At 40.4% G+C, this 22,421-nt stretch overlaps 1 protein-coding gene across 1 annotated transcript in view; it reads right to left on the bottom strand.

Moving 5' to 3' along the window:
• RRBP1 (ribosome binding protein 1) overlaps positions 1–22,421 on the bottom strand; it is a 66,186-nt gene that overhangs the window by 36,886 nt on the left and 6,879 nt on the right. Inside the window, 1 exon segment of the mRNA XM_079129630.1 lies at positions 7,640–9,956. Within this exon segment, the coding sequence (XP_078985756.1) occupies positions 7,640–9,935 (2,296 nt within the window). The 5' untranslated portion in view covers positions 9,936–9,956.

The following is a 22,421-nucleotide window of genomic DNA, read 5'->3' as shown; positions in this document are numbered from 1 at the left end:
GTCACATGGCCCTGATCTGCTCCTGTAGGAAAATCAGAACAGACGTTCTGGAAGAGTTCCAACTCAGGCCTGCAGAATCATGTCCTGTGTCTGCCTCCACACCTGCCAGGTCTCTTTTGGGGCACCTGTCAGCAAGCGCCCCACACTTACCAGGTGCTAGGTAAGACTGAGGAAGCAACACCAGTTTCTGATCCCAGTAGCTCCAGTGCTAGTTTTGCACTGTGACCTCACTCATAGCACCCCACTGTGATACAGAGGACAAAAGGCAGCCAGAAACAAGCAGGGAGGAAGCTGTGATTCCAACACAGGGCTACAAAGACATGTCTAACTTCACAGGGCCACCTGAAGGTGACCCAAGAGGCCACCTCCCTCCAAATAGCTCCTGTTCAGAGCAGGGCTAAGAGGAATTTCTGTCTGATGGAGATGTCCTTTCTTTGCACTAAAAGGGTAGCCACTGGCAACACCTGACTACTGAGCACTTAGGATGTGGCTAGTGCAACTAAGGAACTGAATCCCTAATTTTATTTACTTTTGGTTGATTTAAATGGCCCATGTGACTAATGGTGCTCACAGTGGATAGAACAGCCCTAGACCCTCAGTCTCTACTGCAAACTGTTAAAACCTCATGGCCCTGGAGCCCTTACCTGCCCAAGTAAAGGTCTCCTAGATAGGTGGGAGGAGCTCCCTTCTCAGTCTGCTCCCCACCAGTAATCCAGAACCCAATGCCCATTCATCTCCCTGATTCGTGAAGCACTGTCACCAGGCCACTTCACCCTGTCTTACCTGATATTCTGAACACCCAGGGCCAATCAGTTCACCAGGAGTTCTGCCCATAGTCCCCCTCGGGTGGCCACATATGGTCTCCAGAGTGCAGAGAGGCTCTGGATGGACAGAAGCTCAGTCTCAGCTAAGGGGCAAGGAGGCCAAGGGCAGGCCAATTGGAGCTGACCACAGCCTTATCAACAAAGGGAAGAATACAAGTCTAAGTGCATGAAAACACTGAAGCCTGCTTCTCATTTAGGACTGCTCGCCTTGCAACAGTCACAGGTGCAAATGATCAATATGAATCAGATTAATTCTCATACAATAAACTCCATGTACAAGATGTAATGGCTAGAAGTGGAGACCAATTCCATAAGCCTCTGGTAAAAATCTGCACCAACAATTCATAGATATGTTCCTCAAACCCTCAGTCACAGTTCTTCACAAAAGCACTGCTCACAGCGAAGAAAAAACTGTAAGGGAACACTGGACAAGGTGGGAACATCCCCGCAGAATACTGAGTTCCTGGCCCACAGAAAGGCCAACATGAGGCAAAATGGCCAATACTCTGAAGCACATCACCCACCTGTGAAGTGGGTCTTCTCAGAGCAAGGCCTGAACTGGAATTCTGTCATTTGCAGCAACATGTTTCTGTCCCATGTTTCCTTGGTGTTTTTCACATATTTGTAGGAGGAAAAACCCAAATTGACTGTGACGGAAAAAGTATACACTTCACTGAGCACACCCTGGGACTTCTATCCTACACAGATTATGCAAACAGCTCACCTTGCCCTTTTTGCCCCCACCACCTGGCAGTTGCTGGGGGCGGGTCCCCCTCCTGTACCATTAGGAGGATGATGGTCATGAGAAAATTAAGAAATGTCCCTGGAGCCCTTCAGATACAAAGAGCAGAAAATGCAATTGTGTTGGGGAATAAGCAGACTGTGAAAGAGTTCATATGAGGCAAATTCAAATGGGTCACCTGGTCAAGGACAGCCTGGCCCCAAGAAAATCAGATAAAACACTCTTCATATATTCACCATGTTGACCTCATAACCCACGGCCAGCAAAGACCTCCACTCAATTCAGACATTCTTAGATAACATCACAGACCGAAAAAAGGACACCATTCAATTGAAAAAAAGTGACTCCTAAACATGTTCTTGCCTGCTTTGGTTTGATGATGGTTGCATGGGGTCTGACCATTTAACTAAAGGACACAGTAAATAGACATGATTCTTGACCTCTACCACTATCCACATGGATTGGTTGTGGAAACCTCCACAAAATGCATGCCCAAGCCCCTCGTACTGCAGTAGCACCTTCGTCCCTACCCTCCAACTAGGAGGTACTCAGCCCCTGTCATTCCAGGGACTCAAAGTCTGTCACATCCTTAGTGTAAGCCAGGTAACTAAGGAGATTCTTGCCATTCCAGGGAGGTGGGATGTGGGCTACTTTGTCCATGGTAGCAGCAGAAGCTGAGTTTAGAACATCAAAAGCAAGAATTCTGCAGGACATGGTGGCGCTTTAGAGGCTGAGGCAAGAGGACTGCAAATTCAATACCAGCCTATGCAACTTAGTAGACCCTGACTCAAAATTTAAAAAAATAGAGGCTGTGGACCTCATTCAGTGATAAGAGCACATGCCTAGATAGTATGTGTAAGGCTCTGGGTTTGATCCAAAATGTATGCATGCACACACACATTAAAAAAAAAAAAAGGAAAAGGAAAATGAATGTTTCTTCCCATAAAGAACATAAGACCTCTACCTGAAGCAACAGAATCTCAGGCACATTAAATAGACATAGAGAGTTCCTAGCCTGGAAAAAGGACATCATGATGCAAATGGCCAATACTCCGTAGCATATCACCTATCTAAAGTGGGTCTTCACAAAAAATGGCCTGAACTGGAATTCTCACCCTGGAGCCTAATACGTTGCTCTGATTCTATGGAAAATAGCCTACTGAATACATGCCCTTGTCACCTAGGCAGTACCTGGAATTTCAGGACCTACCACCCAAACAAGTTGGCTAATGACTCTTCCCCTCCAAGTTCATATATGCCTCCTTTCACCTGTCCTGAGCTTACACTGACTGAAAATCACAAGAGGGTCTCCTCACTACGGCTAGAGCTCTTGACCCAATCACTAAGGCCATGCTCTCTTAATGACAATCCTGGGTGACCTCTCCCAGCCTTTGTTGATATAAATGACCTTCACTCTCTTAGGTCATCTTCTATGACTCCTACTCAAGGTCCTTCTCTGCATTTCACCACAATTGCTAAGAAAAATCCATGACAGAAGCCTGACATGCTAAACTACATCTTAGGAGTTTACTGAATGCAGGAAAAAGGAGTTCCACCTGCTTCTGACCTCCAGGTATCTCTGGATTGTTTTAACATCTGGAAGTGACATTATTGCTGGAGTTGTGTTTTTTGTTTTTTGGGGGTTGTTTTCTGCAATGATGAACAGAGAATTTAAGATAATATATCAAGACCCAATTTTATGCCCCTAAAATAACTTCAAAAGGTCATTAAATAAGTATTTTAATAGGAAATTATCTACTACAAGAGCTCATTAGAATTCCTGTCCCATGTGGCCTTGCACAGAAAATTATTGAAGGCCTTCCACAAAGGTATTTTCAACTCCAGGGGGCGCTGTCACAGCCACAAGATCCAGGGGCTACATTCTGACTTTTGAAGAGTAATAATACCACATTGCAGAAAAAAATCAGAAGACAAGTGGACTTCTTAACGTGGAAAGTCAGAACTCACAGGTTCCCCATTCACGAGTTCAACCAATTGTGGATCCAAAAAAACAAACAAAAAAAATGTATTTATTTATACATATATATATATATATATATATATATTTATAACAGCATCTCCACCAAATATGTACAAAACTTTTTCCTTATCAATATTTATTAAAAAAATAAAGTATAACAACTATTTACATAGCATTTACATTGTATTAGACTTAAGTAATCTAGAAATGATTTAAAAGTATGTGGAAGAAAACAGAGTTATAGCTCAGGGGTACAGCCCTTGCCTAGCATGCGTGAGGCCCTACACCAAAAAAACAAAGTAAGTATTTAGGACAATGTGAGTAGGTTATATGCAAATTCTAAACCATTTTATATAAAGGTCTTGAACATTCATAAAGTCTGGAATACACCAGGGATAGTCTTGGAATCAATCCCCCTAGACATGGAGGGAAGACTGTATATTTCCTTGGTTTTTTTTTTAATCAGTATCACTCATCTTATGTCTTTGTCTTCCACTGTTATGTTGTCTAAAAAATCTGGTATCCTACTTTTTTTGACTGAAAATCATGCTGTTAAATCTCTGCATGTCACTGTGGAATATTTACACCTATCCCTGTTGGTGGCTGCTCTGTGTCTGGGTGGGCAGAATGAATGCACTGAGTCCCCAGGCAGTCAGGGCCACTAATCACAAACTCTGTCTGCCACAGCTTACATTTTTTGCTCAGAGGAAAGTCTCAGGAATAGAAGAAAACTACAAGCCCCTCCAAGGCTCTTGATACACTGCTTTTCAAAAGGGTCACGGAATTCACAATGCCACAACCTTTTTAACCACAGCCATATTTTTTTGTTTCTGGTAATCATTTTAAAGTTTATTTTACTTGAATTTTCAAAATTGTCTGCTAGTTTTATGAAAATGTCTCCTAAGTCCCCACTAGCCTGAATGTAGGCTTAGGGTGAGAAATATCTGGGACCTGGTAAAAAATGGAGCATCTAAGGCCCAACCCAGGCACTCCCCCAGCACACCTTTATCACATCTTTATCTTAACAAGATCCCCAAACTTGTCTGCATATCGAGTTTAAGAAGCACCGCAGGAGGGGAAATCTTCAAGACCTACAAGGAGTTTTGGGGGGTGGGGATGGCCTATATCCATCAACCATGAGAAAACAGTTGAGAATGCACAGGGCAAATCCAGAAAATTGAAAAAGTACTTTCTCCATGTTTGTAGACTCTGAAGAAAAAAGAAATTTGCCTTGCCTTTCCAGTGTCACACCAGTTGCCCATTTCCCCCATGACTTTGTCTTTTCCTGTTGGTCCTGACAATCTCACCTAGTCATCTGTATGGTCAAGTTCCCCTACACCTGCCTTGGTGATTTCCTCTCATTACAACCTTGGACTGTCTTCCACCATCTAGGTAAATCAATACTAATTTATTTTAAAATTAAATCTATTTCATTTAAACTTTAGTTTTAGAGAGGGTAAATGCTTGGGGATGGGGGAAGAGTGGAGAAAGTAAGTTTTCATGACCATGGTGCCCCAAATCATTCACTGAACATTTTTCTTTCCTACTAAAATCTGATGCATCACTCATTTATGTTCTCAAGGGTGACAAAGTTGATTTCTGGGCCATTCTATTTCCCTACTTATAATCAGCATTTGGGGAAATGTTTCCACATCAGACAAGACAGGCCTTGTAAATGCTACTTTTAAAAATCTATTCACTAAATCAGCATACTACAGAGATACAGCCACATCAATGTTCATAGCTGCTCAATTCACCATAGCCAGACTGTGGAACCAACCTAGATGCCCTTCAATTGATGAGTGGATAAAGAAACTGTGGTATATATATACAATGGAATATTACTCAGCCATAAAGAATGATAAAATTATGGCATTTGCAGGCAAATGGATGAAATTGGAGATTATCATGCTAAGTGAGATAAGCCAATCTCAAAAAACCAAAGGACGAATGATATCGCTAATAAGTGGATGATGACACATAATGGGGGGTGGGAGGGGTGTTAGGGTTAGAGTTAGGGTTGGGGAGGGGGGCAAGAATGGAGGAAGGAAGGACTGTATAGAGGGAAAAGAGGGGTTGGAGGGGTGGGGAGAAGGGAAAAAATAATAGAATGAATCAAACAACATTACCCTATGTAAATTTATGATTACACAAATGGTGTGCCTTTACGCCATGTACAAACAGAGAAACAACATGTATCCCATTTGTTTACAATAAAAAAAAAAATCTATTCACTGTTCTTACCTTTTCCCCTCTGATGAAACTTTCAAAATACTTTTGTCAAGTTAGAAGGGGATAAACCACTGAAAGCTTAACTGTAATAATAACAGCAGATTCCAAGTTAACTTGGAATAACTATCATTTTATCTATAATACTTAATCTTTCTTATCTGGATCATGGTAGTTATTTTTCTGGTTCAAATTTTCTTTTTTTATCACCTCAATCAAGTTGTTGCATAGATTCAGACAGATCACACATAGGTCTCATTTTTATGAGGATCTTTACTACTTGCAAATTAGGATAATTTCAACTTCCCTTCCAATGTCATCATCACCATCACATTTGTTTCACATCTTATTTCAAACATCTAAAACCATCCAAGGTAGCAATGACCATGTTGTTGTTTCTGCAGGGATGGGGATCAAATCCATGGCCCAGTGCATGCTGAGCAAGTGCTCTATTGCCGAACTATGTAACCCCAGTCCTAACAAAGACAATGGGTACAGGAAACTCTAAACAACTTCATATGGGAAAACCCGATGCCAGCCAGTTCTCGGCTCCACCCCTGGCTGTGGGTACAGTGGAACAAACATGTTAAAAGAAGGGGTATATGCTGCTCTCCAACCTTTGGAAGCAGGCTAAAGCCCAGTTCCTCAGTGTCAAAGGTCTTAAGAGGCCAACCTGACCTAGGTGGGCCTCTTGATGCCCAGCAGGACCTACAGTCAGTTACATGGGATGGGTTCCCTCTTTTAGTGAGCAAAGCACTCCCTGAGGAAATGTCCTATCAAAAACTGGGGTTGGAGGAGACCTGAGAAAGGGAACATAGGTCAACAGAGGAGCAAAACAGGAAAATTCAACTTTTTAAAAACATAGGGCCCTGTGCTACATGACACAGGTTCACATATTCAGATAAGATACCTTTCCTTAAGACAAACAGAATTTATTTTCCAATCAGTCAATGGCTATTCAAAGACAGGAGGAGGAAAGAGGTGAAGGAGAAGTAGGAGACATAGTAAAATCAAGGGAATAATGCATAGGAAACAATGTCCTGGTCCAATTTCTCTAGTAGTATGCACTATACAGATAAAGGCAAATTAATGCTCTATATTATCTAATATCTGTCTATATAATACAATTAATGCTCTATACAACTTCATTACATAACTAGGGTAGAAGCAGGGAAGAGAGGAAGGTTGGAAGAATGTGACTGCACCTTAAGAACATTACTGCTATTTATCCAACAAGTATATATGAATGCATAAAGCTATATTAAAGCATCAGGTGAAGTAAGAACACAGAACAGTCTGAGAGAATACAGTCAGATGTTTAAGACAGACTTGTAAAGACACAGTCCTATCTAGACTATTCCTCATTCCTCAAATGCTCTATCCAATACCACTTTGCAGTACTTCCCACTGGAGACACAGCAGACTCCTTGCCCCTTCATTCAGGCTCAGTCACATGATTTTTCCCTGGCCAATGACCCCAGGATAGAAATGTTTCTACTTGAAATGCCCTTTTGTGCCTCAGCCCTGTAGAACCACTGAGTCTTTAGCCAGGGCCCCAAAATTACCAGATGAGGATCAGATCTGAGCTCAACCTGCAAGGAGTTGACCCAGACAAACAACAGCTTGAAGCAGAACCTCCAAGCCAAGACATCCCCAATCAGTCAACCCCAACCAACTCACAGCACTATGAACAAGGGTAAATTTAATGTTACATGACATTAAATTTGGGGGATGTTTGTTACGAGGTCTTATTGTGGCAACAACTGACGGATACAGATGGTTCCTCAAGGGAATCCACAAGACATATAAAGACAGCTTTTCCCTCCAGTTCACAAAGAGACCAGAGTCACTTACCAGGCTCACCTTTTTTCTTTGAACCAGACTTCTTCTTTGCAGGAGCCTCTTGCTTTGGTGCCTCCTGGCTCTGGACCATATCTGTATTTTTAGCCTGGACAGCAGCTGACTCTGACTTTTTAACCTGATTGGCAGCTGCATCCATTTTTTTGCCCTGGTTGGGAGACCCTTCTGCCTTTTTGCCCTGGTTGGGGGTTCCCTCTGCCTTTCTGTTTTGATTGGGGGTTCCCTCTTTCTTCCCCTGGTTTTTGGCTCCCTCTGCCTTTGTGCCCTGACTAGTAATTGAATCTGACTTTTTGCCCTGGTTGGTGGTCCCCTCTGCCTTTCTGCCTTGGTTGGGGGCCCCTTCTGCCTTTTTGCCCTGGTTGGGGGCTCCCTCCCCCTTTTTGCCCTGATTGGGGCTCCCCTCTGATTTTCTGCCTTGGTTAGGAGCCCCCTCCCCCTTTTTGCCCTGATTCTGGGACCCCTCCCCTTTCCTGCCCTGGTTTTGGGCCCCGTCTCCCTTCTTGCCCTGGTTTGGAGTTCCTTCTACCTTCTTGCCCTGGCTCTGAGACCCCTCTGCTTTTTTAACCTGGTTCTGAGCCCCCTCTCCCTTTTTGCCCTGGTTCTGGGCCCCCTCTATCTTCTTGCCCTGGTTCTGGGCCCCTTCTCCCTTTTTGCCCTGGTTCTGGGACCCATCCCCCTTCTTGCCCTGGTTTGGGGTTCCCTCCAATTTTTTGCCCTGGTTTGGAGCCCCCTCTACCTTCTTGCCCTGGTTGGGAGACCCTTCTACCACTTTTTTGCCCTGGTTCTGGGCCCCCTCTATCTTCTTGCCCTGGTTCTGGGCCCCCTCCCCTTTCTTGCCCTGGTTCTGGGCCCCATCCCCTTTCTTGCCCTGGTTCTGGGCCCCCTCCCCCTTCTTGCCCTGGTTCTGGGCCCCCTCCACTTTCTTGCCCTGATTCTGGGCCCCCTCCACCTTCTTGCCCTGATTCTGGGCCCCATCCCCCTTCTTGCCCTGGTTCTGGGCCCCATCCCCCTTCTTGCCCTGGTTCTGGGCCCCATCCCCCTTCTTGCCCTGGTTCTGGGCCCCATCCCCCTTTTTGCCCTGGTTCTGGGCCCCATCCCCCTTTTTGCCCTGGTTCTGGGCCCCATCCCCCTTGCCCTGGTTCTGGGCCCCATCCCCCTTTTTGCCCTGGTTCTGAACCCCCTCCCCTTTCTTGCCCTGGTTCTGGGCCCCCTCCCCTTTCTTGCCCTGGTTCTGGGCCACCTCCCCTTTCTTGCCCTGGTTCTGGGCCCCCTCCCCCTTCTTGCCTTGGTTCTGAGTCCCCTCCCCTTTCTTGCCCTGGTTCTGAGCCCCCTCCCCCTTCTTGCCCTGGTTCTGCGCCCCCTCCCCCTTCTTGCCCTGGTTCTGAGGCCCCTCCCCCTTCTTGCCCTGGTTCTGAGTTCCCTCTGCCTTCCTGCCTTGGTTTGGGGTTCCTTCTACCTTCTTTCCCTGGTTCTGGGTTCCCTCTGCCTTCTTGCCCTGGTTCTGGGTCCCTTCCCCCTTCTTGCCCTGGTTCTGGCTCCCATCCATTTTCTTGCCCTGGTTCTGGGCACTCTCAACCTTCTTGTTTTGGTTTGGAGATCCCTCTGACTTCTTGCTCTGGTTTGGGGTTCCCTCTGCCTTCCTGCCCTGGTTTGGGGTTCCCTCCCCCTTTTTTCCCTGGTTCTGGGCCCCTTCTGCCTTCTTGCTCTGAGCAATGCTGGTGGCAGGGGCACTGGCCTTGGCACCAACAGGCGGCACAACTACCATAGGCACCTCCTTGGGGGCAGCTTCCAAGATGGCAGACTTTGAGGCAAGAACCTGGATGGAATTCACAACAGAACTGACTGCTGGTTCCACTTTGGCCACTTTTTTCTCCTTCTTCTTTTTGTCTTTAGGGGAGGAGGCTGGCTTCTCTTGGGGCATGGCTGGTATCGTAGCGATAGGGGCAACAACGATGGGGGACTGGACTGGGCTCGGGGCCACAGCCACTTCAGGTGCACGCACTGGTTCTTTGAGGAGGATGGTCACGTTGGGGGCCAGGTCATGGTCCGGTATCTTCCCATTAGGTTTCTCTTCCTTTTTCTTGGTCTTTCCTTTCTTCTCCACTGTTTTCTCCTTCTTCTTCTTCTCTACTTTCTGGTGGTGCGTTTTTGCCATCTCCTTGCGTTGGTTAGCTAAGGCTTCTTCATATGACGTCTCCTTCATGGAGAAGGTTGACACCAGGAAGATGCCGATGGCAGAAACAACCATGAACCCACCAAAGACCACAACCCCCAAGGTCTGAGTGTCGTAAATATCCATCCTGGCTGGCTTTCTTTTCACCTGCCAAACACATACATGTTGATTACTTTTTGGAGAAACCGAAGCATTTGACAATTTCCATCTCTACCCCTGTCACCGAATCTAAGGTTTCACTAATTCTTTCTTCAGATTAAATTCAGAGTTGAAACAAATGTAGGCAATCTTTGGTGTCACACATTCTTACCTGCCCCTTTTGTAGAAGAGTAATTTTTATCCAAGATCTGAGTAGTCTCTCTTACTGCTGGGAGGTTCAAACAATAGACAGATTGCAAACTGAAGTTCTATAGCAGAGTACTTAATGCCCAGGAGACATTAAGGAGATCAAGTCATAGCCACGATCCCAATTCAAGATGTGCCCCATGGCAGGGGTCAAGATGCACATGAGGACAAGTAAAACCAGATATGAGACAATGGGAGTAGTGGGGACTGTGGAAAAATGCCCTAACTTAGGTAGTAGATGCCACTTAGCCACAAATGACTGCCTTAGAAATATGCGTACTGAGCTGAGAGATCTTCTGATTATACACATTAAGCAGAAATCTTTTTTTTTTTTCTTTCTTCTCTCAATGTGAAATTGATTGATTTTAAAAATACCATGTGAGTAAACCCCAAAACATCAATAGCCTTGTAGTCGTGTACATTTTGCTCAGCAGGCCACTGGCATGCCATCTCTATTTTGTTTTCTCCCTTTTACACCCAGCACTACCTGGGGTCAAAAATAAACACCTGCGCATTATAATCATAAAAAGCGATCAATAACTTAGTGAGGGACAATGGCCTTTTGCCAACAATAGCACCTGTAGTCAGAAAGCCTATAATTTACAAAGTTGGGAAAAAAAGGAGGGGAAGTCTTGGAAAGCCCACCAGTCTCCAGATTTGGAATTTCACATCTTCAGGCTGCACAAGGGGAGGGGACAGTATCACCAGGCCATCTGTCAGACAACAAACACACCCCAAAACAAGAGGACAAACCACACCATTCTCACTGCTGCCCATGGACCAAAGTCCAAGGGGCCAGAGGCAACAAGGTGCAGACCTTTCTGGATGATGGCCCAGACTTAGTTCTGCTTCACCAAGGAACCAAGGAGTATATATTGATACACTCAACTTTTAACTAATGTTGATGCTATCATAAATTCTCAGTCCACCAACCTGGAGAGAGTGAGAAAAAACCTGACCCCTCTAAAGAGAATCAGCAACAGAACAGGCAAACAGAAGAGGTATGTGGACAGGGAGGGGCAGAAAAGGAGTGGAAGGGAAGAAGAGAACACTGCCCTAGAGAATTCTTAGACACTGTGGAACCTGGGTCTAGGCTGGTGGTGGTTCACACATTGAGATTCCTCTTCCAAAGAGTTGAGATTCCCATTCCTCCTTAGTGTGTGTAGGGGACAGAAATCAAGTGGGAATTTGTGAACAACAATCACAAAATCCAAACTGTGACACTAGGGTGATTTAGAGACGGGACTGGGAAGGAGATTGTTTAAACATCTCAGCATCGTATTCTAAGACAAATCACTCTCCTTGCAGTTCAAACACAGGATTTTGCTGTATCTTTCCAATAAGCCCCTTGAGGAGGGTTTGATACTTCCCTTACAAAAGCTGCCCAGTACACCTTCATGGTCAGCTGCTGTTACATTGACTTCTCCAACAGACTGTGACCCTGGGTTACACAGGGCCAAGGCACAACTTTGTACACTGGTCATCACCTCTATAAATGAGGTCTGAGACGAGCTCCCAGAAGCCTTTGAACACTGGATAAGGTGGCATTTATGTTTCCAAGTGGATTCTGACCTCCAGCTGTGGTAGTAATAGCACAAGCCATTGGCAGAGCATTCCCATACGTGACAGTTGAGGTAGGCTGTCACAAATGAGCCTTTCCAGGAACACACTTCCCCAAACTAGGTATTGAAAAGGGACTTACACCCTACCCAGCCCTGGATGGGTCCAGTGGGTAGAAGGGCAGGACAAGACGGTTTGCAATGCTGTGGGTCAACCCCTATTTCTTGGTAGGTGTCTACCAACTGACTCGGTCCTCACAAGGACCTCTCAGAACCTTGCCAACATGGATGCATTAAGTTAAAAAAAAAAACCACTAAAAAACTAAATTCTAATCACTATATTCCTATTCAGATGACCAAAGTTCTCCAAAGCACCCCCATCTCCAGAAGTAGACCACCACTGGGGCCTAAGTCACCCTAGCCAAAGCTCCATAAACCTCAAGTGGCTTCCCAACAACTTGGTCTATCCTGGAGCTGCAGTTGGCACTGGTCACCAGACCCTGACACAGTGAATGGCCATTAACAGAGCAGGGCCTGTTGGTAGCTGAGGGCTGTGCAGCTCTGCAGCCTCACATTATCCAACTTCTAAACTCTAGTAGAAAAACCAAGGCTGGAAAATTAGCCTTTAATCTGATTCCACATAGGCAAACATGAGATACAAAAATATATTCTCTGTGGGGAGCTCAAAATCAAGAAAAGCAAACTTGGAAGAATATTTTTCCTCTGCAGCACACACAAATGTATGTTTTATAGCAGCACAAATGTATCTTCCCAACTTTTGCAGAACGAGTTGCTTTAAAAAGAAATTATATCCCCACCACTAATTCCTGAGTTAGAATTTTCTAAAAGCAAGCTTTCACAGGAAAATGAAAAGCCTAGTCTTTAGAAATACACTGAAACATTTAAGGTTAAGGTAGTATAACTGTGGACAGTGAAGAATTCCTCTACAGCTTCGCCAGTCAGCTTGGGTGGGGCTACACACATCCTGGGAGATCCTGACTTCCAGAAAATATAAAATTACTTGGGCCTCTAAAATATGCTCTCAAGACCAGCATCCCTACCTAGCGCTTCCCTTCTGAAATTTGCACTGTGGTAGGAGGCCCACAGTAGGAACTCTTACAGGGCTTTCCCCTGGGGACATGCTTAGGTGGGTAAAAAATTAAGTCAGAAGTGTGCTTATCTACACATACAATCTATTCTATCAATTCCAGAAACTTTTGTGAAATAGGTACTCTTACGCTCTTACACTAGAGAGAGTACACTTAAAAGACTGTAAGGCGAACAGATGAAGGTGCTAAGGGGGAAGGAGGTAGGAGCCACCCACACTCACTCATTGAAACTCCCTGAGCACTTCTAGGGTCCCAAGAGAATGGCTCTTCCCTGGGGCTTGTCTCAGTTGCTTGGTGGTAGACCACATTTGGATGTTGGGAGAAGCCATGGCTAGAGGTAGGGGTGGTCAAAGAGGCCAAGCCTTCAGATCCTTTTCCTGGACATAGGTGACTTACCAGAAGGAAACAGAACTAAAACAGAATGGCAAGAAAACAGATATGGCTACATCAGAATCATTATCTCCTTATTTTTTTTTTTTCCTCAAATAAAGATTGAACAGTCCTAATTCAAAAATCTGAAATGCCCCAAATTCTGAAATTCTGAATACATGATGCCACAACTGGAAAATTCCACACCTGACCTCATATGATGGTCTCAGTCAAAACACAAGTGTACTAAAAATACTGTATAAATAATATTCAAGTTGCACGTGTAATAGGTATGTAGGAAACATAAAGTGTCTTCCCAATGTATAAGCAAATATTCCAAAATTTTACAAAATAATCCAAAATCTGAAACACTTATAGTCCAAGCACTTCATTGATAAGGGTTACTCAATCTGCGTTCTAAAATAAAGAACAGCAAGAAAAATATGAATGTCCATTTACCCACTACCTACATTTATCAATTTTGCCATATTGACCAGATATTTTATATAAAAATTATGCTATTACATGAGACTGTAAGGTGACACAGCAACCACAGAGTAAAAAATTCTCTCTCATCCCTTTAACCTTTGCTACCCAAGGTCCCTTTTTGGAGGCAACTACTGTAACAGAAGTCACTTTACTATTTAGAAGTTACTTTCTCCTAAAAACATCAGTAATGCTTTTTGCAGTTAGGGTTTCACAATCACTGGGTATTGACTCTGATAGATAACAAGAGTGACAGAACTTGTCTCTGTTAGTTTAATGACCAGCATCAGTCCCTGATTGGTCTCTTTTTTATTTTTTATTTTGACTGAACCCAGGAGTGCTTTATTATTCCCAGTCTCTGACTGGTCTCTTCCTTCCCTTGCTCTGTTCCACTATGTAGACCTGTTTCTGGATTCTCTATTTTGCTTCAACAGTATATTCATTTATTTGTGCCCTGTGTCAATGCCACATTTTAGCCTATGCATTCCTTCCACAATATCCATTGGGATTTTTATTTAAATCACACTGAATTTACAGATAAACCAAGAGAGGACTGACATTTGTAACCACGGGAACTTCCTGTCAATGAACACTGTATGTTATAGCACTACATTGATTTAAATGTTTTTTCATACTTTCAGAAAGCTTTTATGATTTTTTTCCTATAAAATCTTGCCTTTTTTATTGTTGTTATTAAGATTACTACTACTTTTAAATGTTCTGGCAGAATGATATCTTTTGTAATTTACTTTTTCCATTTTCCAGCTATACACAACCAGCAATGTTCTACAAGTTTGCATAGGTATCATTTACCGAGCTTTTATTATGACTAAGCTCTTGTCCAATCTAGGAGTTTGCAGATTCTCTTTGTTAAAAAAAAAAAAAAAAAAAAAATCTGGAAAACAAGACAGTATTGTTTCTTGCATTCTAAACTGGATTATCTCATCTCTTCCTGTCTTAGCAGAGCTGGCTGGAAGCACCCATGCAGGGTTGAGAGGTCAGTGAGGGGAGGCTCTCCCATGCATTTCTGAGTTTCTCCTATGTTCCACTATCACATGCTGTACTGACTGCAAGTTTTTCTCAGGTTAAGTAGTGTATCTTTTCTTCTTAGTTACCTGTTTTTAAACAACTGAGTTTTGAACTTATGTGAATGCTTTTTTATTATCATTTAACATTTTATTGTTTATTCCAAGATCCCATTAGAAGCCTGAAATTGGACAATATCAAACCCTATACATATAAAACATATATATGCTTTTTCCTATATGCACACATTTATTATGAAAAAGTTTGTGAGTTAGGCAGAGTAAATAATTGACAATAATAAAACAATTATAATAATACACTGTAATATTTACTACTCTTGTGTTTGGGGCCACTGTTAAATGAAACAAGGTTTACTTGTGCAATACCTTGATAGACACAATCTGATGACATGGACTAATGGGCAGGTAGCACACATAGTCTGGATACACTGGATGAAGTGGTAATTCATGTCCTGAGTATGATGAAGGTGTAAGGAGAAAATCCTTAGCCCATTCTAAGAGAACTGAGTGACCCTGATATCAAAATTAGAAAACAAAGAATGACCTTTGATTTTTCTACTTTAGAACATACGGAAATTTCACATAAAAATATAAACCAAATCTAGAGATAATACTTCATGAGTTTTCATCACACTACTCAGAATGGCAAGCAATTTAATATTTCTGAATCATTTCTATAATTTTCCATTTAATATTTTTAGACCATAGTTACCTAAAACTAAAACAGTGGAAAGTGAAACCATTGTTAAGAGGGGATTATTGTAATACATATTCTGTTAACCAAAAATGATTTCTGTGACATAAACAAGTTCTCAATGGGTGGTGGTGGTTTTTTTTTTTTTTAATATTATCTCTAGATTTGGTTTGTTCATATTTTTATGTGAAATTTCTATATGTTCTAAGTAGAAAAATCAAGAGGTCATTCTCCGGTTGTTCTCTGATCTTGGTATCAGGGTCACTCAGTTCTCATAGAATGAACTAAGGATTATTCCCCTTTCCCCTGTTTTTTGGAAAAGTTTTATGAAACTGTGGTTATCTGTGCTTTGCACATTTGGAAGACTATGGGGTATAATTTATAAAACTGTCAGGATGGGTGTTTAGAGATCTTTTCTTGGAGTAAAGAGTGGGTGGGTAGAGTGCTGAATTTCAACTGCTGATTCAATTTCAATGATGATTATAGAACCAACTTTTGGGTTTGTGACCCAATTAATTTTCACTATTTCTTCTTTGAGCTTGCATTGGTTTTTTTTTTTTTTTTTTTTTTTTGTTCTTTCCAATTTCCTGACATGAACATTTATCAATTTTCATTCTTCTTTTCTTATAGTAAATACTTAAGGCAATACATTTTCCTCATGAGTACTGCTGTAGCTTCATCCTACAGGCTTCAATGAACAGCATTTTCATAACCGTTCATTTTTATTTTATAGCTCCCATGTATCTCTTCTTTGACCTGTGACCAGGCAATGCTTAACTTTCCTAACACAGAGGATGAGTCTGAAGTATGGTTGATAAATCCTAATTTAACTGAATGATAAGCCTTCGGATTTTTAACAAAAAAAAAAAAAAAAATTCTTATGTGTCCTAGGACATAGACACAGATACATACACATACACACTAGTATATACACACACACACATATATATAGAAATACAATAAAATTCTCATGAAACAACTCAATCTTAGATACATGGGATGCACTGGTTTTTTTCCCTATGCCATCAAAAAGTTAAAGAAGGTATTATACAACAAACTAAAATAACTCTGAGGCTGGGCCTACAGTTTGAAAAACTAGGCAAGCACTCTACCACTGAGTTATATCCCCAACACTTTTTATTTTGAAACAGGGTCTCACTAAGTTGCCCAGGCTGGCCTCAAACTTACCATTCTCCTGCCTCAGCCTCCCAAGTAGCTGGGATTATAGGCATGTACCACCAAACCAGGATTATGGTCAATAGTTGTATGTATACTCTGTATGGTGCAAAGTCCTATGTGAATCCTTACTTAGGTCAAGCTTAAGCTTAATAATCTTCTATACAGAGTCACTAGGTTTTTGCCTACCCAATCTAGCAGCTACTGTGAGCTCATAACTTTCCTACTATAATCATGGACTTATTAATTCCTTTTTGGACTCTCCCAATTTGTGATTTGGAGACTATCTTGTTTAGGTGAACACATTATCAGAATTACATCTTCCTGGTAGAGGGTGTTACCTCCCTTGTATTCTTCAATGATCCTCTTCATCCTAATAATGATTTATTTTCCTTAAAGTTTAGTTTGATTATTTAAAAAGCCCTACCAAATTTTGGGGGGTTAATATTGGCCTGGAACCTTTTTCTATTTTTTACTTTCAGCTCCTCTGTGTTCCTATGTTTTAAGTGGAGCTCTTAAAAATAGCATATAGCTGGGTTTTATTTTAAGACCAGTAGCAATTTGTCTTTTTAACTGGTAGGTTTAGTCCACCAACATCTATTGTGGTTTCCTATATAACTGGACTCATTTATACTCTCATTTTATACTTCCTATTTATAACACTGTTTCTTTACTTATTTTCCCATTCTTTTTTGCACTCTTATTGGATTATTCAAGTGTTATCCTTTTTTTTCTTTATGGTTTGGAAATTCAACGTCATATTTCTAATTTGAGTATCCTTTTTAAAAAAATTTAACTAATCCCAGAATGGTAATGCACACTTGTAATCCCAGGTCTTCGGGAGGCTGAGGCAGGAGGATTATAAATTCATGGTCCGTGTGGGCAACTTAGCAAGTTTTATTTGTCTCAAAATAAAATAAAAAGGGATAGGGTATAGCTCAGTGGTTGAGCATTTGCCTATCATGCACTAGGCCCCAGTAGTACAAAAAAACACAGGGAACTTTGCGTCCCTGCCTCAGGACAAAGCAGGTAAATGCTCACCTGTCCTTTCCACTTACTAATCACTAGATGAGTATCTGCTCTTTCCATTGAGGGTGCAGGTCTTCAAGAATTCAGGACTTACATGGTGGTATGAAGTAAAGTTCAGTTCTCACTTTCTACTTCAAACAACCCCTATAACCCCTGGGCATTTAAGCCAAAGATGACTATAGTTGCCACTACCTCACCCATACCCCCGTCCCAGGGTCAGCTTAGGCTAGGCCCCAGTCACTTCTCACTTAGCTATGGTTTCCGACAATTTCTTTGCTACCCCAAAAGCCAGCTAAACTTTTAAAAGAATGCTTATTAACTTCATCTAACATTTCTAAAAGGGAATCAGAGCATCTGGTCTAAAATTTTAAATGTAATCTTGAATTTGTTTTGTTTTGTTTTAATCCAGAGGAACCAAGAGAAAATGCAGCAACTAAAAGATGGATTCTGTAATCACTTATTTCATGTGTTAAGAGGATGGAAATAACTGACTTCCTACTTTGAAGAAACAATAATACTCAATTTAAAGAAGAGTTGAAACAGTAAAAATAGAAATGTATTCTATTATAAGCCTTTGCTTATTCATCAGCCATTTCAAATTCAATTTCTTTGCCTGAGGAAAAAAATAAAGAATTGACACATTTCTGTGTTTCTTAAAATCACCCAGTCTTTAGAAATATCTAAATAGATCTAAATCTTCTCAGAGTTTATAAGAAATCTATAAGCTTCACCTTATGAAGATAACATACCTACATGGTAAAAATCAAGAATCCTGAGTTCTTGAAATAAATATGAAGAGTAAAGATGATGACCTACAACAGAGTACTTATTGCAGTTGACGTTCATCTCCCAGAAAGCAGGGATCAACCTGATCTGCACTGCATGCAACCAAACCTCCTCACATCAGTGCTCAGTATCTGCTGACATCAGGACAATGTGTGCTAATTTATTTCATAAGAACCAAAGAAAAACACAACTATCCTGATGGATAAATTAATGTCCACCAAGGAGTCTTACCCATTTTTGGAAAGAGTTGCTACTTGGTTCTTCATAGTTTTTACATACTTGGGAAAGGTCTCTAAGTTTCATTTTCAATTTGCTACTAGTATACACAGGAACATATTTGACTTAGATATGGTGAATTTTCCCCCCCCAGCAACTTAGTCTAATTCTAATAACACATCTATAGACCTTTTTTAAAATTTTCTCTATATCTAGGCATGTGAACCATTGTTTTGTTCTCTTCTATCCAATCTTGATATGTTCTGCTTTACTTTTCTTTAATGTTTGACAGGGTAGATCTACAACACAGCACTTACAGAGAAAGGATGGACGGGTGCAAAGGAACACAACTGTAATTCCAGCTACTCAGAAGGCTGACAGGAGGATTTCAAGTTTAGCAAGACCCTGCCTCAAACTAAAAAAATAAAAAGAGCTGGAATGTAACTCACAAAGTACTCCTGGGTTCAACCCCAGTACTGCACAAAAACAAAAAGAAAAAGGAAGAAAGGATAACACTAAGCAAACTGTTCTTTATAATATCTAAGGGCAGGATTTTATGTTCCCTTTTTTTTCAGTGTGATATTTGTTATAGGCTTTATGTAAACATCCTTTATCAGGTTAAAGAAGTTGATTTTTAACCCTAGTTTGCATAAATATGTAGTTGATAAATATGTAGTTGATAGTTGATCAAATACCTTCTTTGTATTTGATAATCACACTGTGCTACTCCTGAAATCTGTTAGTGTGGGAGATGAATAGAAACTTATATTTAAACATTAAACCAAGTTTGCATTCCTAGGATAAATATGGTATGTCATTATACATACTAATGGATTTGGTTTATATTTTTAGGTGTAAGATTTGACTGATAATTTTCTTCACTTCTATTTTGGTCAAGTTTTGTATCAAGATGACTAGATGTGTTGTGTTTCTTTCTCTTTTCTTTTTTTTTTTTTTTTTTTTTTTTGAAGAGTTTCAGAACAATTGAAATGCTTATTCTTTAAATGCCTGGTAGAGCTTATCAGTGAAGCCATCTGAAGCTGTTATTTTCTTTGTGAGAAAACTTGAAGGATCTAATTTCTTTAATAATTGTAGAACTATGCAGGTTTTCTCTCTTCTTGGTTCAGTAGTGATGTTATATGTCCTAGAAACTTATTAATGTTGTAAGAACTTGCAAAATTTGTAAAGTTTTCGATGTCTCCTCAAGTTATATTTTTAATAAATGCTTTAATAAAGTGTCAATTTTTAAATTTATTTAGCACAAGTTCTTCATAATAACCACTTATCTTTTTAATATCTACATCACTTCTACTGAAGTCCCATTTTACGTACTTGATATTAGTTACTTATGTCTTTCTCTTGATCAGTTTTGCTTGAGGTTTGTAATATTACTCATCTCTTCTAAGGATGACATTATGGTTTCGTCAAGGTTCTCTATTATATATTTGTTTTGTTTCATTAATCCTTATTGTTACTTCTTGCTGAGGTTTATTCTGCCTTTTGTAATGTCTCAAAATACATGCTTAACTCATTATTTTTCATCTTTTTCTCTTCTGAATGCATTTAAAATTATCAATTACCTGGTAAATAATATTTTAGCTACATGCTATAAGTTTTAATATGTAGTAGTTTCACTATCCATTTCAAAACATTTTTATTTCCATTATTTTTTGATCTACACATAAATACTAGAAGCAATTTAAAATTTCTAAGTACACGAAGATTTTCTATCTTTTCATTCACATTTCTAATTTAATTGAATTGTGATCTGATTCTCTACTCTGTATAATTTCAATCCTTTATTATTTCTTAAGAATTAATTTAAAGGCCATGGATATGGCCAACCTGAAAAACCTGAAGTATGCACTGTTTGGTTATAGTGTTTCCTTTATACAAAAATCAATACAAACCATCCAGGAGCAGTGGCACACACCTGTAATTCCAGAAGCTCGGGAGGCTGAGGTAGGAGGATCCTGAGATCAAAGCCAACCTCAGAAATTTAGTGAGACCCTATCTCTAAATAAAATACAAAGAGGGTTGGGGATGTGTCTCAGTGGTTGAGCACCCCTGAGTTCAATCGCTGGTACCAAAAAAAAAAAAAAAACATTACAAACCACATTCCTACTGTTCTGTTTGAAGGTTCTAATCCTTATTGATTTTCTCTATTTAGCTGACAGGATTACTAATATTCTCTACTATGAATACAGATTTGACCATTTCTTAAAAATTGTCAGTTTTTGCTTTGTATATTGAGATTATGTTAAATCTAAAGTTAAAATTGCTAAATCTTCAAACTGTGTGCTTATTACGAAGTGACCTCTCTACATAATGAGTTTTGCCTTGAAGCCTATTTGATATTACATTGATATACCAGTTTTCTTTTAATAGTATTTCTATAGTATATCTTTTTCCATTCTTTTACTTTTACCTTATCTCTCACAAACAGCACAAGAGCTGGATTTTAAAAATCCAGTATGAATAGTATCTTTATATTTTAACTGGAATATTTAGGTCATTTACATTTAATAAGAATGCTGATATATCTGGGTTTTAATCTGAGTTTTGTGGTACTTTCTTCCCTGTCCTGGGTTTCTTGTTCTCTTTCTGGATTATTTGAAATGTTTCATTCCCCTTCCTCCACCCTACTATTATAGAAGTAATTCACTGTTTCTACTGTTTAGTAATTATCTTTAAAAATCAACATGCAAGGGTCACAAAATTCAGTTAAATAAAAACTTTACCCTCCCCCATAATTTCCATTATCTTTTCCAACTTAGATGTTATTCTTTTCATGTATATAATCTCATTTTCTTTACATTTGTTTAGGATTGTTCAAATATTAACCAGCAACTCTTCACTGCTTGGTGTCTCACTTTTTTCCATCTGGCCTCACCTTTCTTCTAGGAATATCCTTTAGCAAAGATCCATCAGTAACTGTCTTGGTTTCTATCTTAAAATAACCCTCTTTTCACCCACATTGTTGAATTTTTCCCTCTAGTTATCACATCACTAAACTATCCACATACAAACCTATTTTTATTTTAGGAGGATGTTTTTGGTTTTTGATGGCTGTCTTATCCATTATGCAAAAATTCCCAGTCATGATCTCTTTAGATACCCACCACAGAGATCCAGATTCTCTCCTGGATCCCCGATTATACACACTTCTCAGTCCATTCTCTGTGCATCTCCACTGGTATTACAAAGATTTCATCTATTTGGTTTTTAAAGATGAATTCTGTATGTTTTTTTCTGCTCTGTCCATTTCTTCTCTTCAGTTTTGTCTAATCTGCTAATAAACCCATTTGTTGGGTTTTTATTACAGTTATTGACATTTTCATATTTTCATGTTGGACCTGGTTCTTTTCAAAATGTGCTAAGTTAGCCAGACTGTGGAACCAACCTAGTTGTCTTTCAACTGAAGAATGGATAAAGAAACTGTGGTATATATATATATACAATGAAATATTACTCAGCTATAAAGAATAATAAAATTATGGCATTTGCAGGCAAATGGATGAAATTGGAGAATATCATGCTAAGTGAGATAAGCCAACCTCAAAAAACCAAAGGACGAATGATCTCGCTGATAAGCAGATGATGACACATAATGGGGGGTGGGAGGGGGGCAAGAATGGAGGAAGGAGGGACTGTATAGAGGGAAAAGAGGGGTGGGAGGGGTGCAGGGAAGGAAAAAAATAACAGAATGAATCAAACATTATTACCCTATGTAAATGTATGTTTAGCAAATGGTATGCTGTTACTCCATGTACAAACAGAAACAACAGGTATCCCAT

The sequence above is a fragment of the Sciurus vulgaris genome, assembly GCF_902686455.1.
Source record: "Sciurus vulgaris genome assembly, chromosome: 2".
Taxonomy (NCBI): Eukaryota; Metazoa; Chordata; class Mammalia; order Rodentia; family Sciuridae; genus Sciurus; species Sciurus vulgaris.
This window is presented reverse-complemented; position numbering and strand designations above follow the sequence as displayed.